The sequence below is a fragment of the Mesocricetus auratus genome, unplaced genomic scaffold (assembly GCF_017639785.1).
Source record: "Mesocricetus auratus isolate SY011 unplaced genomic scaffold, BCM_Maur_2.0 Super-Scaffold_100015, whole genome shotgun sequence".
Lineage (NCBI taxonomy): Eukaryota > Metazoa > Chordata > Mammalia > Rodentia > Cricetidae > Mesocricetus > Mesocricetus auratus.
The window spans coordinates 4,419,662-4,435,326 of NW_024429198.1; the positions used below are offsets into that span (position 1 = coordinate 4,419,662).

Consider the following 15,665-nt stretch of genomic DNA (forward strand, 5'->3'; position numbering starts at 1 on the left):
TAAATAAATAAATAAATAAATAAATAAATAAGGATATCTTCTCCCCATAACTACATACACAAGCTCTCTAACTCACTGGGAAAAAAAGTGGATTTTAAGCATTTTGTTGAAGCCACTGTCAACAGGAGGTAAGTGTGAAGCTCTCTGGAACCTCCACCATGTGGAAAAGCCTAGGGGATGGAGCCAGCAGCCAAAGCTGTCACCTTTGTCCTAGTCATGCCCATTTAGCAGTTTAAAGCAATGGTCAAAAAAAGGATTGCAGATACGCAATAAAGACAGATTCAGACAAAAAGAAACCTCTAAACAGGTCACAGTGTGTTTAAAAAATGTCCACAGGCTTGGGAGAGAGAGAAAAAAGATAGAGGCAGTCATAGATTAAAAGAATAATCTAAAGAAAATAAAATGAAGTCCTTGAAAAAGAAATAGAATAATAAAAAATTATAAGCCATGTAAAGATGGAAAATAGAGAGTCTGGATGATGTATACTGTGTTTTCTTTGAATTTTTTACTGTTAGCGAGCTAACTGCTCAAATACATTTGATTGTGGAAGCTACTAAGTTGACTTCGATATGTTGCTTTGGAAGAGAGGTTCTGCTTTTGTTTTCACAGAAGATGAGAAGCTGTAGATTCCTTCCAGGTTAATATGGTTTGATCGAGCAAGACCCCGAGAGGTCTCCACTGGAATGACGCCCCATCTAACATCCCTAACAGCTTCACACAAAATACCCCAGTCAGGACTTGACCATAATTCTAAATATTCTCAGGGTTCCTCAAAGATTACCAGCGCTCAACAATCAGCAGAAGATAGTCTAGAGAACTACACCCAAATTCCCAAAATATTGTTTATAAATGTTTGTTCTCATTTAAGGGGGGTTTATTATAAATTGTTATTGGTCATAGTCAATCTCTTTTTAAAGAAGAAGGGGGTATGATATAAAATGGGGGGGAAGGACAGATTATTAAATCTACCTTAATCTAAAAATCTACTGCTAATCTCAAAATATTTACATTGGTATGGATTTTAGTTTATTTTATATTAATCATTTGAACAAAATTCTAGCCCATTTGATCCCATTTACTATTCGTAACTCTAAAGCTTAGAAATGTATATGCTAAAAGTATTAATTTGTGATGACTTTATCTTCTAAAAACAATTTACAAAAGGAAAAGAATAAAATAAAATTCATGTCTATCTGTCCAGAGCTCAAGAGAGTTATTATTCTGACTGGTAGTTAAGTCACATAGCTGCTTAAAACCACTTTTCTGTAAGGAATAAGAGAGCAGGACGTCCGACCTCCCCCACTGCATGCTCACACTGATACACACATATTCACATATACCACACACACAAAAATAAAACAATGTGTGACCACAGGAGACAGGTCACCTCAAGTTCATCATCAACACGTCAGAGTACTACAAGAAGTGATGTTCCAAACCAAAGGCCTGTGGTAGACAGGTCGAGAAAAAGCAAAGGCCTATCTAGTGCCCAGGACGTCCAAGGAAGACAGCACCTCTGGACTCAAGGCATACCTTGTAAACACTGGGAATCAGGTTCTTAAGCAAGTTCTGAACTGGACTATGCACTTTATATGCACTTCCTCAGAAGATACCTTCTGTACTTACATTTAAGTCTGTCCATAAAATAAAAAATAACTTGTTTGACAGACACTGATATCGACAATTAACAAATGGGACCTCATGAAACTAAAAAGCTTCTGTAAGGCAAAGGACATAGTCAACAAGACAAAAAGGCAGGCCACAGAATGGGAAAAGATATTCACTAACCCCACATCTGACAGAGGGCTAATCTCCAAAATATACAAAGAACTCAAGAAGCAAGTCTCCAAAACACCAAAGGATCCAATTAAAAGGTGGGGTATAGAACTAAACAGAGAATTCTCAATAAAGGAGGCTAAAATGGCCAAGAGATACTTAAGAAAGTGTTCAACATCCTTAGCCATCAGGGAAATGCAAATCAAAACAACTTTGAGATACCATCTTACTCCTATCAGAAGGGCTAAAATCAAAAACACCGAAGACAATTTACGCTGGAGAGGATGTGGAGAGAGGGGAACACTCCTCCACTGCTGGTGGGAGTGCCAACTCATACAACCACTTTGAAAAGCAGTATGGAGATTCCTCAGGAAAATGGGAATCAATCTACCACAAGACCCAGCAATTCCACTCTTAGGCATATATCCAAAAGAGGCAAATTCATACAACAAGGGCATCTGCTCCACTATGTTCATAGCAGCATTATTTTTAATAGCCAGAACCTGGAAGCAACCTAGATGCCCCTCAACTGAACAGTTGAGGATAGAGAAAATGTGGTACATTTACACAATGGAGTATTACTCAGCAGAAAAAAACAATGGAATCTTGAAATCCGCAGGTAAATGGATAGCACTGGAAGAAACCATCCTGAGTGAGGTAACCCAGTCACAAAAAGACAAACATGGTATGTTCTCACTCATATATGGATTTTAGACATGGAACAGGAGAGTGCCAGTCTGCACTTCCAATGACAGAGAGTCTGGGAAACAGGAAAGAACATAAAAGATATGCATGGTACCCAAGAGAAGAGAAATGAGGCAAGATCCTCTGAACAGATGGGGAACACGGCAAGGGGTAGGGGGGGAGGGGGACCTGGGAAATAGAGAGGGGGAGAAGTGGAAGAGAGAATAGGACATGGAGGAACAGGAAGGTTGACTGGGGGGGGTAGGATGGGGGAAGAGGGAATCATAGGTTAGAAGACAGATCAGGCACCATTGTGACCTCTAGTGATCTAAAGGGATGACACCAATTGGCAAGCTAAGCAATAGTGTAGAGACCACCCCAAATGCCCATTCCTGATAATGAACCATAATGTCTACAACCATCCTGGAGCCTTCATCCAGTGACTGATGGAAGCAGAGGCAAACACCCACAGTTAAATACTGAACTGAACCCAAGGAACCCAGCGACAGAGAGAGAGGAGCGATGAGCAAATTGGCAAAGAATGGGCTGGCAAAAACGGCAGAGGCAGCTGATCTGAACAGGGGAGAGCTCTTGGACCCCAGACCGACAGCTGGGAGGCCAGCATGGTACTGATCCGGACACCCCGAATGTGAGAGTCAGTGAGGAGGCCTGGCAACCTATGGGGTCCTGAGCAGTGGATCAGTGTTTATCCCTGGAATACAAACAGACATCGTGTTTCCATAACACAAAGAGGGATGCTCTCTCAGCCTGTACTCTTAGGAGAGTGCCTGGACCCTACCCTGAGTGAAATGACAGACTCTAGATATCCCCTATGTGGAAGGAATTGGCAATAGGGTGGGAGGATGGGGAGGATGGTGGGGGGTGCAGGAGAAGGGGAGGGAACTGGGATTGACATGTAAAACAAGCTATTTAAATTAAAAAAAATAACTTGTTTGATTCTATGTATGAATTGCTCATTTATTTTCTCTCAGCTCCAAATCCACCCCAGTGTCTGCTCTGTAAAAATGGAAATAAACTCTGGACTTTGCAGATTGGCATTTTTTTTCTTTTTTTCTTTTCTTTCTTTTTTTTTTTTTTTTTTTTTTTTTTGGTTTTACGAGACAAGGTTTCTCTGTATTGTTTTGGAGGCTGTCGGTCCAGCCTGGCCTCGAACTCACAGAGATCTGCCTGCCTCTGCCTCCCGAGTGCTGAGATTAAAGGGTATTAAAATGACAGTGGAGGGAATATCTAGTGTGGTCCTCTTGACAGACTTCAGTATGGTCACAGCTTTGCCAGTGTCCAGCTCTAGAAACATGCACTTTTCTCCAAATCAGGTTCCTGGAGTGCATGTTTGTCAACAGCAGTTCTCTCAGACAGTCTTAGAGCAGAGAGACTGGTGAAACTGATTTATGGAAAGTTCTACCATCATAGAAACACAGCCACTTCTCTTCCTCAGTGATCCACAGCCTTGCCCTTTCAGAAAAGCTCTGGACCTCGACCCTTGCATGCTATGGGGGGGGGGGGTGTCCTTGTATTGCTGTGCATATTATTTACACATCTCTTTTTACCAATCAGTCTTTCATTTTAACAAACTCTGATTATAGCCAGCAATTCTTGCTAAAGTGTTTGTGGTCAAATTATATCAGATTTCTATATCCTAATGAGACTCTTACAGATCAAATTTTAGGCAATCAATCAGGAACTGAGAAAATTATAGTCTAATTAGACCAATTGAGTTTTTTATATATAAACAAAATACATCAGATCTTTGATAAGTAGACATTTGAGACTGCTCAACAAAGGTCTTTAAGACTGGGAAAACTTACTAGTGCATGGGACAAATCTCTGCTATTCCCATTGGGAAATGCTAGTTGCTTTTTGGTTTTTGTTTTTGTTTTTAGTTTTTTTTTCCCAGCCTGAGTTCCAGTCCTATGTGTTATCAGTGTTTTCTGGTGATTAATTTTTGTTTTCAAAGGGAAGTTAAGATCTTAAAAATAGCAAAAATGTAAGGAGTGGGAATAGAAACAGGCAATGACTCCATTTCTCTGGCTGAACCACTCTACCAAATGCTGTTTACATTCAGAGAGACCTAAACTTTCAGCAATCCCACATCAGCATCATTTTGCTTTTTAGCTAGAAAGGAAAATGTTAACACTTTTCATGTGCTCTCTGTAGTCCACTCTGCCCATACTAAAATGAAGATGTTCAGTACCAGCCTCATCATTTCTGTCCCACTTTGCTATTAATTCTGCTAGCCACTGAGTTAAAAGGACAGGATTAGGAATCATTAGACACAGTACTAAGGAGAATTAAAGGGCTTGTTCAAGGAGCAGAACATCTGCTCCTCAAATTCCTGTCTATACAACTAAGATTCCGATCAAAGAGAGGAGAGAGAAAGCCAATCTGACAGTAAACTGGAGTCATGAGGAAGTGAATGTTCTCTCGGGGAGTAACTCTGACACCACAGGATGGCTTAGTAGCATTGCACAATTCTTTCTGTGAAGTTATTCATGGGGCAAAGTGGGGGTATACGAGTGTTAAGTGAGGGGAGTGGGAAGGTGAAGATTGAGGATCCTTTTAAGTACCTTTTGCTTGGCTAGCAGAACAAGCTGGGACATGCAAGACAGATAAACACAGCTGTTTGGGGCTGTCACTTGAGGCTCATGAGCCAAGGTGTCCGGCTGTAGTGAAAAGTGCACCGGAATGTGAGTCAGAAGTCTAGAGATCCAAGTCCTTGCTCCGCTAAGTAGCTGTACGATGATGAACAAGCCCTTCTGCTTCCCATCACCTTACTTTATAGGAAACCCACAGATGGGAACAGATGGCAGACTAGACAGAGCTGCTCCTGAGCCACATCACTCATATGCTACCAGGTGATTTTGCTGAGTCCTGGTTTCCTCCACTGCAGAGGGAGGATACTTAACTTACAAGACAGGGACAGGGTTTTTAAAAATTGGTGCTGGAAAGGTGGCTCAGTGGCTAAGCACTCTCTGCTCTTCCAGAGGACCTGGGTTCAATTCCCAGCATCTACATAGCTCCTTACAACTATCTGTAATGCCAGTTCCAGGGGGATCTGATGTCCTCTTCTGGCCTCTGAAGGCACTGCACTCATATGATGCACATGCAGGCAAAACACTCAGATATATTTTTTAAAACCTTTTAAATATTAAGAGAATAACAATTAACTTATAGTATTGAGTTAAGGGTTTAAAAATAATACTGTACACTGGAGCTAGAGAAAAGGTTCTGAGATTAAGAGCTCTGGCTGCTCTTGAAAAAGACTTGGACTTGGTTCCCAAGACACACACATAGTGTAACTTACAACCATCTGTAACTCCAGCTCCAGGAGCTCAGACACCCTCTCTGGCCCCTATAGGCACATAACATGCAATTGATTCATATACAATGCAAGTAAATACCTATATACAAAAAAACTATGTATACAACATTTATTCAAAATTAAATAACAATATGCATAAAGGTACCTAGCAGAGACCTTGAAACAAGCAGTTACTATTATTACTTCTTAATTTCCAAAGAATAAGATTGTACTATTACAGTGTAATCATCCCTCACGTCCAAGGAAGGACTGACTCAAGGGACACTGCAGCTACCAAAGTCTACAGATGCTCGAGTCCCTCACTGGCATGTTTTTCAAGTATGTTTTTGTATCTGCATTTGACTGAATCTGTGGATATGGAACCTGCAGACATGAGGGCTTACGTACTCAACATGCATTATCTCGTGCCAGGAACAGGCCAAGGACTCAGAGTGTGTGATACAACAGCAGGTTTGTATAGGACAGTGTCAGAAAACATCAAGCTGGATTACATCTTCAGCCACTTTGAAGAATTTTAAAGAACAGATTCAAAACACAAATGACATGCCAGTACAACTGCCATATTCACTTGTTATTAACTAAATGAGATATTAATGCACCAAATTTCTAATCTGCAAAAAAGGACAGATCATTTACATGCTAAAAGATAGAATGAGGAACTGGAATAATGATTAAAAAAATTAAGACAATAAAACTGAATGAAACCTCTCCCCAAATTTCCACTTTTTAAAAGTGCATTAGGTGCTGAGGAGCTGGTCCAGCGGTTAAGAACGCATATTGTTGTCAGTATCCATGTGAGGCCGTTCACAACTACCTGCAGCTCCAGCCCCAGGACATTTCTGACACCTCTTCTGGCCTATGTGGACTTCTACACTCACACAAGCATAACCTGGTACCTATACTTCCAATATTCACTGGTTATGTACAGGAACTGTCACCTTGGGTAGGGAACATAAAGAATACTTTACAAAGCACAAGAGATTCTATTGCTTTGCTGACTAACTAGATAACAAGATCATTAGATTACTTACCCTATGGGTGTGTTCAAAAGAGGAGAAGCAAGATAGAGGAATACAGAATAAACCCAAGTGATCCTGGAATGACAGGCACCCTACAACTCACATTAACCTCATACAGATTCAGACAGATACAAAAGTTAACTGATATATGACATATACAGATTAGTATATAAACATGTATTTTCTAGCTTATCTGCCTAGAGCCAGTGATACCCCAGGACAATGAACAGTGAGACTCTCTATCTTGTTTAATAGTAGTATTCTCAATTAATAAGTTTCATTTCAGAAATTTTAATCTGTCACTTTTCCAGAAATAAAATTTCTGAAATTAAGTTTATTAAAAAATTTTAAGAACCAGTAAGACATTGCCATTTAAGCACATATATAATATACATATATATATATACACACACATACATACACACACATAAGTGTGTGTGTGTGTGTGTGTGTGTGTGTGTATTTTTGCCTCTTTTCATTCAAAAGGTCAAGAAAACTTATGCTTCAGTGTTAATGAGCATTCCACATTTGGTCTCTAAATACCATTGTGAGCTTCTTGGAGAAGCATTTACTCCAGGACTTGGAAAGAAATATATCGGGAAGTCTAGATTGTATTTCTCAGAAACTAAATTGGCTGTTAAAGACATATAAATTCATGTCAAATTATAGTCCGTGAGGGCCCCCAATGGACAAATTCAGACAATTTTAAAACCAAAAGGAATGGCTGCAACTAACTGAAAGCCAGGAAAAGGTTTAAAATAAGTACAAAAGGTATAGAAATAAAAGAAAAGGGAAAAATAATTGTACCAATGTTGTAGTTACTTGTCCACACCTGTGACAAAACACTATGACCAAGGCACTTGTAAAAGAAAAATGTTTCATTGAGCTAATGCTTTCGGACGGCTAGTATCCATGACGGCAGAGCAAATGCATAGCATCAGGAAGAGCTGAGAGAGTACATCTTAATCCACAGGCAAGGGCTGAGACCCACACCTCCTAATCCTTCCCAAACAGTTCCACCGTCCGAGGACCAAGAATTCGAACATATGAGTCTAGGGGGGCATTTCCATTCAAACCAGCACAATCAGTAAGAGTAATAACTCGTTTGTTACCACTGCCCCCAAGCTGAAGTAGATATAGTGAAATAACCAAGCACTTCAACTGCCTCTGAGGTAAGAACCAAACAGCATCAGTAAGTGAGAAAACCTCTTCTTTTAAAAGAGTGTCGCATGGGGCTGGAGAGATGGCTAAGAGATTAAGAGCGCTGGTTGCTCTTCCAGAGGCCCTGAGTTCAATTCCCAGCACCCACATGGTGGCTCACAACCATCTGTAATGAGATTTGGTCCCCTCTTCTGGCCTGTAGTCATACAGAACACTGTATATATAATAAATCTTTTTAAAAATTACTTAAAAATAAACTAATAAAAGAGTGCCTCTAAGTTTATAGGCAAAATGACAGATTTAGAAAATCACCAATATATAACCATCAATGAGATCAATAATCCAGACAGCAAACATCAATGAGTAATAAGTTATCTATTTACATAGTGTCAAGGTATGTCTCACAAAGTTCCTACATGAAGTATAAAAAAAATTAAACAAATAAATAATTTTTAAAAAGCTTATTGTGGTCTGTCTGCATTATATTTGAGCAGGACATGGTGGCACACACCTTTAATCCCAGCACTGGGGAGGTAAAGCAGGCAGATCTCTATTAGAACAGGCCAGCCTGGTCTACAAAACAAGTTCTAAGACAGCCAGTAACACAGAGAACCCCTGCCCTGAAAAAAACAAAGCAAACAAACAAATCACTTTATAACAAAGTGATTCCTTCATTAGTATCAGTAATACCAACTTAATTTAGGAATCCATCTTAATTTACTAATCACTAATATTAGAACAATATGACAGTATGATATTCAGTGTGATACAGTATGAAGTATAAGGAAGCCTTTACTCTTCTCTAAAAAATACTGAATAGTAGACAAAGGAGTAAAATAATACCACAAGGAAGCAAAATGCTACAAGCTCATACATAGTAGAAATAGAAGGCCACTAATGGAGCCACCATGCTAAGCCCTTTTGGAACAATGCTAACTGACCAACAAAGCAGCATGAACCACTGCCTGAATATAAATACTGGTTTATTGTGGTGATCTATTATTTATGATTAATTAAAGCTTGCCTGAAGAGTCAGGAAGCAAAGCCAACCTCAAGCTAGAGAGGACAGTGGTGACACACAACATTAATCCCAGCAATCATAGAGCTAGGCAGTGGTGGTACATACCTTTAATCACACGGATCTCTGTTAGTTCAAAGCCACAATGGCTACACAAAATTGATCCAGTTTTAAAGAGAAACAGTTCACACAAAGATCACCTCAGCACTTGGGATCACACACCTTTATTCTCAGCATTAGGGAGGAATAAAAAGCAAAGGGTCTCATAAGGAGATTGATTCTGCAGCCACACTGAGGAAAGGCAGCAGTCTAAGGCTTGGTGAGAGCCTCGTGCCTCTGAGGATTTGTGGAGACAGAACGGCCATTTCAGCTGAGTAGAGGTAAGATCTACTGATTGGCTGTTTCGCTTCTCAGATCTCCAGCTTGAAATCCAATATATGTCTCTGGGTCTTTTACTAACCGTGCTTTTATTAATTTAATACAGTAAACTGTATACCATAAACAAAACACATTATAAGCCAGGTGTGGTGAAACATACCTTTAATCTCAGCACCTAACAGACAAAGGAAGGGAGATTTCTGTGAGTTCAAGGCCAGGCTGGTCTACAGAGTGAGTTCCAAGAAAGCCAAGGCTATATGGAAATTCACTGCCTCTAAAAACCAAAACACCGCCACACTATACAGCACACACACACACACACACACACACACACACACACACACACACACACGTTATATGTGTGTGTGTGTGTGTGTGTGTGTGTGTATACGAAGCTAAGGGAAAGAAATGTATGATTTGTTTTATTTTCATTTAATAATGATATAATTTACATAAATTATATCATTCATTATAAACTGAGGTCAAATGACAACAGCATTATCTCCAAGTATGAAAAAAAAAAAAAACAAGCCAACTATGGAGATAGTAAGTAAATACATACCACTCACAAGGCTGAAGGGATCGAAATGCCTTGAAAGAAGCATCCATTCCAGCAAAATCCCAAAATTTAACATCGTAGTCATATCCTCCAGTGACCAAACGGGCACCTGAGGGATCCAAACCCAAAGCAGAAACCTGTCCAAAACAAGCAAACAACGAATAGAGGAAAGCAAATTATTATTACAATCCCCACTTCTAGTCCCAGTACCACCGATATTAGAAAGGCACTGCACACTGCCAAAGGGAACTGAAAACACATGTTCACAGAAAAAATCTATGTGTAAACGTTGTCGAAGCTTTACTCCTAATCATCAGTGACTGGAAACAATCAAGATACCCCTCAGCAGGTAAATAAATAAGTGAATTATGGTATAGCCACAGAATGGGATCTATGAATATGCTGATCCAGAAAACGAAAAAAAGGCTGAGCTACTTATGGATGGATAAGTGAGAGAAGGCTATATGCTGCCATGTGGGTACAGGAATTAAACCCAGGTTCGCTGAGGCATCTCTCCAGCTCCATGATATTTTTTTAAGCATATGATAATAAAAAAAATGAAGGCAGGAGTTCTCAAATATTTGGGGGAAACTTCCCAATGCTAAAAATCTATCAAGACCATTTAGATTCAGAATATATTGAAGACCACAAAGTATTTTTTAATATCACATTTATGTGTACTGATATTAACCACCAGAAATGAAGACATTTCATATCATTGAAAATGACATTAAACTGATTATACTTAACAAATATATGCTTGAAAACAATTTTTACAAGTGAAAAGTTTCTGCGGCATGAATGACACTATTATAAGATTCCTATCTATTAATTTTCACATTTCTGGATCTACCTCTGTTGAATGTTTTCTTTCTCATCATAAAATGTATGTGCCATACATCTAAAAATAATGGTAGTATTAGTGAAATGAGAAAATATAATGATTTTACAATTTCAGTTTGTTTGTTTGGTTGGTTGGTTGGTTGGCTGGTTGGTTGGTTGGTTTTTCAAGACAGGGTTTTTCTGTATAGCTTTGGGCCCTATCCTGGCACTCACTCTATAGACCAGGCTGGCCTCAAACTCACAGAGATCCGCCTGTCTCTGCCTCTCAAGTGCTGGTAGTAAAGGCATGCACCACCAACGCTCGGCTCAGTGTTTTGTTTTTTAAGATTTATTTATTTTATGTATATAGTGCTCTATCTACACACAGACCTACACACCAGAAGGGGAAAGCATCAGCTCTCGTTATAGATGGTTGTGAGCCACCATGTAGTTGCTGGGAATTGAACCCATGACCTCAGGAAGGGTAGCCAGTGTTCTTAACCAACTGAGCCATCTCTCCAGCCCCAATTTCAGTGTTTTTAATGCTTTCATTACATATGCACACTTTGCTCACTCAACCACCATTCTTAACAATTTTGCAATAACACAGAGTGATTTCATCTTACATAGCAAGTATTTCTATTATTAGGCTTTAAGTAACATAAGTACGTAAATAATATGAAAATACAACACAATGCAATCTTAGGGCAACACAGATTAAAGTATATTTCTTATCTCATCATTCATCTGTGAAGTGAACAAATTCATGCCTTTCACTGATATGGGAATAAAGCTGAGGACAATGGGAAATTTTCCCAAGCTATTGAAAATAAAACTGTTATTTGAGTGTCACTTTATAATGTTTCTGTATCCCAGGAAAAGAGGTTCTTAAAGCCAACAATAACATTGACAGCAAGTGGTCCCCATGAAAATGAATGTGAAAGTCATCTTTCTACTCCATGATGTCTGTATCTTTCATGACATCTCCTGGCCTTAGAATTGTTGTAGGTTTGTTAATATACCTTATCAGCGGACTGTACCAGGAAAGCTGTAACTGAAAACAACAACAAGAACATTTAAACTTACTGTTTTAGTGCCATGCTTCAGTGTTATCTCATGCGAGTCAGGGATCCTTTGGACAGGGTTCTGAAACAGGAAGGTTCCATTACATCAATGAGTGAAATGATAGACACGTGTACCTACGCAGCACATTAAAGATCTATGTGTGCTACCGGTGCCCAAAGACTATTCGAGACAAGCACTCTACCAGGGCACAACTACTTCCCCAGCCTCTCCTTTTCTTCCCTTTGAAAGTTTGAAAAAAACTTACTATTTTGTTGTGTGCCCGTCCGTCCATGTGTGTGTGTGTGTGTGTGTGTGTGTGTGTGTGTGTGTGTGTGTGTGTCCATGTGCATGCCATAGAAATACACCAATATACATCTTGTCCTCTGTTCCCTCCCTCCTTCCACTATGCAGGTCACAGGGATGAAACTTGAGTCATCGCCCTTAGCAGCAAGTGCCTTTACCTACTGAGCCAGCTCCGCCCAGCCTGAGCATTTTTGTTTGTTTGTTTTATCTTTTTGTTTGTTTGTTTGTTTGTTTGTTTGTTTCTAGAGTAGAAGTTATTACTAGATTACTCAAACCACTATAGAATGCGTAGACACAAGCAATCTTCCTGCTTCCGCCTCCTTGGTGGTTGAGTCTACAGGTATCCTGACCTATGACCTATCGCTTAATAACTTGACTTTAAACAAAGAAACCTTTCCGGGCGGTGGTGAAGGGGGCGGGGGGGGGGGGCGATTCAAGAGGGTTTCTCTGTGTAGGCCTTGCTGTCCTGGAACTCACTCTGAGTTCCACCTGTTAACGCCTACTGAGTGCTGGAATTAAAGGCATGTGCCACCACCACCTGGCTTCAAGAAACTCTTTAGGTTAAATAAAATTATTTGTTTACTGTAAACCAAACATTAAACAATAAATCAGTAGATACTGACAATATTTGAGAAATTAAGATTTGTTTTTCTATGAAGTCACAAATAATAGAAATCAAAAAAGATTAAGTTTCTATTTAGGACCACGGAGATGACTCAATAGGTAAAAATAGTTGCTACCAAGCTGACTACCTGAGTTCTATCCCTGGGACCCACAGGATAGAAGAGAAATGACTCTCATGAGCTGTCCCCTCCCTTCTGCACATGTAACATGGCAAAAGCATGCCCCCAACACTAATAAATAAAATGTATATATTTTTAAAAAACAAGAAAGACCAGTGAGATGGCCCAATGGGTAAAGGCACTTGCTGTCAGGCTTAATGTCTGGGATGGATGTCATGACCACACATAAAGGAAGGAGAGAACTGACTCCCAAACTGACTCAACATCCCTAAGCCCCCCATAGCATGTGTACACACATAGAGAGAGACTAGGGGGGTGGAGGATAAATGTAAAAAAAGTCTTTAATGAAGCTTACAGTTAAAAAACAATCATGAATAAAGTTGAAAAATATCTCCAAATTGGGGCTGGAGAGACAGATCAGCAGTTAAAAGCACTGACTGCTCTTGCAAAGGACCTGGGTTTGATTCCCAGCAATCACATGGTCAGCCATCTGAAAATCCAGTTCTAGAAAATCTAATGACTTCTAGCTTCCACAGGCAGCAGGAATGCATGTGGTACCCAGAAATCTGTGTAGGCCAAACACTCATACACATAAGAATAAATTTAAAACAAAACCTTTACATCTTTATAAATACAGCATTTTGATGTATACGTAAATACACCTCAAAATGTTGTGGAAATACTTCAAAATTCGCAATTATAAAGGGAACCTAGCAGACATTAAAGAAACAATGAAGTCCGACAGCCTCCAAAACAATACAGAGAAACCATGTCTCGTAAAAACCAAAAAAAAAAAAAAAAAGAAACAATAAAATAAATTAGCATTATTAATTCTAGCTGGAAATTAACCACTCTAGCAATCATGTTAGCTGACAAATTTAAAACAAATTTATCCTATAAAACATTGTTCTCTGATAAAGAATAAATATCAAAATCTGACTGTATCTTAGTAAAACATGATCACTTCTTTCTGCTCTCTGTATACACTGTGTACACTTAACACATACACAATATATACAGACACCTCCAAGCAGAATGATAAAGTCATTCCTATTTAATAATCATTTATTCAAGTGAAGTCATACTACCCAGGAGGTGGACATCAGCCATCTACCAACCTCCCCTCTCAAGAAGCTCATGACCCAAGAGGCAGACAGCATGACTATAATTTTTTGTTTTTGCTTTTGTTTTTTGAGACAAGGTTTCTCTGTGTAACAGTTCTGACTATCTGGAAACTTGCTTTGTAGACCAGGCTGACTTCAAACTCACAGAGATCTTCCTGCATCTGCCTGAGTGCTGGGATTAAAGGTGTGTGCCTCCACTGCCCAGCTATGATTATAATTTAATATAACAAGTGACAGAAATGTGAAACAATTAGGTGAGAGACAGTAGAGGATACATAAATAACATGTAAGAGTTCACAATAAACATGTGATTATGAGTCTTCATTATTTAATCAAATCTTCGTTATCTAAGAGCAGGGTAATTACACTAACATCTTATAGAATATTATTTTAATGTGTGCTATATTTGTTTATGATGTAGAGCAGTGTTGTTTTTATTTATGTTGCATTTGTTTAACTCTGTGAAGCTGTGATTTTTTTGCCTGTCTAAAACACCTCATGGTCTAGTAAAGAGCTGAATGGCCAATAGGGAGGTAGAGCAAGGATAGGCTGGGCTGGCAGGCAGAGAGTATAAACAGAAGGGGAAATCTGGAAGAAGGGGAGGAGAAGCATGATAGAACAGGGAGAGGAGGATGCAAGGGGCCAGCCACCCAGCTACACAAGACACGGAGTAAGAGTGAAAGTAAGAAAAAGCCCAAAGACAAAAGGCAGTCAAAATAATTTAAGTTAAGAAAAACTAGCTAAAGTCGGGCACTCATAACTAAGAATGTGCCTCTAAAGGTGATTTATTTGGGAGCTGGGTGGCAGGCCACCTAAAAGAGCCAAAGACTAAAAAGAGTAATAAAAAAACAACAATTATGTCCATTACAAGCCAGACATGCTGGTTATGCCTGTGGTTTTAGTAATTGAGAGGCTTGAGTTGATTTTGAGTTCAAGGCTACCCTGGGCTACATAATGGTTAAAAACCAACCTGCAGGGCTGGAAAGAGTGTGCTGTGGTTAACAGAACTTACTGCTCTTGTAGAGAAGCTACACTCAATTCCCAGCATCCACATGTCAGCTCATAACCTTCTATAACTCTAGTTCCAGGAGATCTAATACCGTTTTTGACCTTTTCAGGCTCATATACACATGTCACACATATATACACTCAGGCACAAACACATACAATAAAATAAATAGTTTAAAAAAAAAAACAACAGCCTGAGCTATACAGCAAAACTCTGTCTCAAAAAGAGCAACAAAAATTCATGGATTATTTTGTTATTTATTTAACTAAACACATGGGATATGTCCTTTTTTTCCTACCTTCAATCTTTCTCCTGCTATGGCTTTTTTCCTTAGCATGTAAACAGGTAATTACTTCCCATATGCTAGGCCTCCTAGCTGCTCCGAAATAGAAGAGTAAGCCTATCTAATGCAGACCTCAGCCCAGTACCTGTACTTGTGTAATGCAAATGGGGGTTAGGGCATGCAGTTGAGGACAAATACAATAAAACAAAAACTATCGGTGCCTAATGTTTATCTTTTCCTCCACAATTAAGTTTTCTCCAAAGTATGGTTTCACCTAGTCTCTATTTTCCCTTCAATCTGTCACTTTACTGCTTGTGAGCTGTCATTTATTCCTAGTGCCTAGGACAGATCAGGGCACACAAGAAGCACTGAGTAAATATT

At 39.3% G+C, this 15,665-nt stretch overlaps 1 protein-coding gene across 2 annotated transcripts in view; it reads right to left on the minus strand.

The window, feature by feature from the left end:
• Wdr70 (WD repeat domain 70) overlaps window positions 1-15,665 on the minus strand; it is a 214,369-nt gene that overhangs the window by 157,221 nt on the left and 41,483 nt on the right. For both annotated transcript variants that reach the window (XM_040757590.1, XM_040757591.1), the window contains 2 exons: window positions 11,844-11,903; window positions 9,939-10,072 (listed from right to left, as the gene is read on the minus strand). In XM_040757590.1, the coding sequence (XP_040613524.1) occupies window positions 9,939-10,072; window positions 11,844-11,903 (194 nt within the window). The remainder of the gene's footprint in view (window positions 1-9,938; window positions 10,073-11,843; window positions 11,904-15,665) is intronic.